Source organism: Abramis brama, assembly GCF_963993115.1.
Source record: "Abramis brama genome assembly, contig: SCAFFOLD_228, whole genome shotgun sequence".
NCBI lineage: Eukaryota > Metazoa > Chordata > Actinopteri > Cypriniformes > Leuciscidae > Abramis > Abramis brama.
Window position 1 is genome coordinate 1 of NW_028155991.1, and position 3,000 is coordinate 3,000.

Consider the following 3,000-nt stretch of genomic DNA (forward strand, 5'->3'; position numbering starts at 1 on the left):
TCTCCATGAGTTCAGTCACCTGCCGTCTGTTTGCTGGATCTTTAATGTTAAACTCATGATATCTCGCACCACATCGGTTAATGAAACCAGATAATTGAGGATTTGCCCTGATCATTTCTCCTAGTGATCTCATGTGTCTCTGATCTGCATGAGTGAAGAGCACTAGAGTAAATCTGAGAGCTTCTAAACCAAACTTCTGCTCAAACCAATCAATGAAATCCTTCTCATGTTCAGTGAAAGTGCTTAAAGGCAGAATCAGCAGGATGACATGAGCTCCTGGTGAACGTAGAGCTCTCTTCAGCTCCGAGTCTGAATCAAAGTCAGTGTGAGTGGAGAATCTGAAGTCTGGAGTATCGATCACTGTCACGCGTCTGTCATTAACTTCTCCAGTGTGTGTCTTACAGACTCTGGTCACTGATGAAGAGCTCTTTAGTGACTCAAACACTCGATCATTAAAGATGACGTTTCCTGCGGCGCTTTTCCCCGTTCCGGTTTTACCAATCAACAGCAGCCGACAATCTTTATCTTCATCTCCATCTCTCATCGACACAGGGCTCTGAATCCTCTAAAATACATAAAACCGTGCAGCATACAGTCAATTAAAAGACTAATTATAAATTATTGTCTGCTACAATTAAAAAAAGTATGGAGCGGAAGAGAGAGATGTTAAAATATTTACCTGATAAGGCATGCCAAGGTCTCTTTTCTCTTGTTTAAACAATTTTAACAAGAAAATAAAAGTTCAATCTACGAAAAAAAAGAAAAAGAAAAGAAGTTTAAACATACACAATACAAATCCACATGAAATATCTATATGCATGAATTAATGAAATAAATTAATACATTATTTTTTAATCAATTATTTACTTGTGCTTTAGGGAAGTGAAAGAAAGAAAGAAAGAAAGAAAGAAAGAAAGAAAGAAAGAAAGAAAGAATTTCAAAAGAAGACAGACGTTAAATCGTTAAAGCCAGGGTTAGTTCTAGGGAAGAGGGGGTAGTGCCCCCGTGTTAACCATGCAGCTTTTAATGTACTGGTAGTAAAAATATATTTTTCAGTAGCTAATTTCTCCGAACATGTCCACATGCAATCTTTGATAATATTCCGAATTAGGAAGCCATTATAATGCAGCCAAAAAAAAAAAAGATGACCAATGCAATGAAAGGCAACCCAACACTACCACAGAGACAGAGATATAGATTTCAACACAGAGATACACGAGAAAAGATATAGGTAAAATAAAATATTTAATTTCAGTCATGTTTACGTATAGCGAGAAATAATATCCATCTATCCAATTGTCCAGTGTTGCTTATACAGTATTAGATGTGTGTTTTTAAACAACACTGTTAAATGTCGTTGTAGATTTAGCAGCACAGTCCCGCAAAAACCTACAGTACAAAACCACATTTCTATATTACAGTAAAATACCGTAATTTGCATTGCATTCTGGGTGATTTCGTTTGAGCAGGAACATTTTACAGTATATTTTAGTGTTGCTGTAACCTTGCTGTAACCTAGCTGTAAAATGCCAGGCAATAATACAGGATTGCTGTAAACAGCGAAAAGCATGCGGATGTCACATCACACAGAACTCAATTGCAGGTCACTCACTGGAGAAGAATGGTGTAAATCTGGAAGTTTGGTAAGTTCACAATAGTGTACACAGTTTTAGTATGAAATGACATTTGAAGTTTAGCCAGTGACCGTTGCAACTCCTCCCTCTCCCAGCCATTTCATGTCTACCTGCTGTTTGTTCCGACATTTTCAAATCTAACTCGATGAATTACTTTAGTTTATTTCGGGCAAACCAGACTCGGTGATTACTGGAACAGTGAAAAGACGAATCGAGATGTTTTTTGTGAGTGTTATTTTGTTTCTGTCGAGTTTGAATGAAGTGTGTTTTACGAATGAAGTGATGGTCTGCGATGTAAAATTTCTGCATTTGCCAATGGAGTCTGGCCGGTTTGAAGGATGATGACAACATTGTCTATCTCTGAAGGGAATCTAGGGATCCAATCCATAATGTCCGATCTGAGCCTAAAAAGATTTGCAGCCCGAAACGTTTCCCGGATGACGGCTGCAGCGGTCGTGGTCAAAACTGGACCAATTTGAATTCTCCTAGACACAAATACACACAAAAAAACAAGGCTATACTGAAGTTTCCTTTGCAATGCAAATGTGTGATTTGGGCTTAGAGAGATTGGCTATTGGTACCAGGTTAGCCTTTTACTTAATTTAATTTAGGGGGAGACCCAGTTCTTTAGCATTGTGAATGTAATGACAAATAATGCTACAAATGCTGTGAATCGAAATACAGCAACTTGCTCGCATCCGTCCTGCCAGTAATATACAATAAAAATACAAGAAAATTGTTTATCGTGAATATAAGAAACAATCATGACTATATATCCTATACAAACTATACAAAGTCCGCTATCAGAGAACAGATATAGGCTACAAAATAGCATGTCAAATAAATGGTTTAATTTTACTTTTATAAATTGAGCATGCATGATAATATTACAGATACATTTTCCAAAGTAGATTTGTGTTCGCCCCCTCTGTAAGACTATGCAGATTTTTTTTTTTTTATTGTTATCAATTTGTTTTGTTATACAGTATGTCAAGTTTACAGATGCGGAAAAGTGCCTAGATATTAAAAGTGTGTTATGTCATCACTGCTCATTATCAGACGACAATGCAAGATTACTTGTCAAAATAAATAAATGAACTTGAAATCGTTTTAGTTCATGTGTAGAGATTGCAGTGATAGTAGGCTACATGACCAAATAAAAATGACTTTCAATATTCCTGAAAATAGGTTAAAGGGTCAGTTCACCAAAAGTTTTCAGTGCTGTGAGATTCACTGCTGAACAGAACTGACAACACACAGCTGTTTCAACATTAAATATCGTATATAAGGCAGGTTAGTCGTATGTTCCTGTACACTAACATGGCGATTTTTTGAACGCTTGGGGAGACAAAAACATTCACTTAAC

At 36.7% G+C, this 3,000-nt stretch overlaps 1 protein-coding gene across 1 annotated transcript; it reads right to left on the reverse strand.

Annotated features, from left to right (window-relative positions):
• Window positions 1–4: 4 nt before the first annotated feature.
• LOC311077186 (GTPase IMAP family member 9-like) lies at window positions 5–2,384 on the reverse strand (the record flags this gene model as incomplete). The annotated part of the gene is made up of 3 exons (XM_084139014.1): window positions 1,613–2,384; window positions 680–747; window positions 5–565 (listed from the first exon to the last, which is right to left on the reverse strand). Coding segments are annotated over exons 2-3 (573 nt in total), but the record flags the coding sequence as incomplete, so codon positions are not given.
• Between the last annotated feature and the right edge of the window lie 616 nt (window positions 2,385–3,000).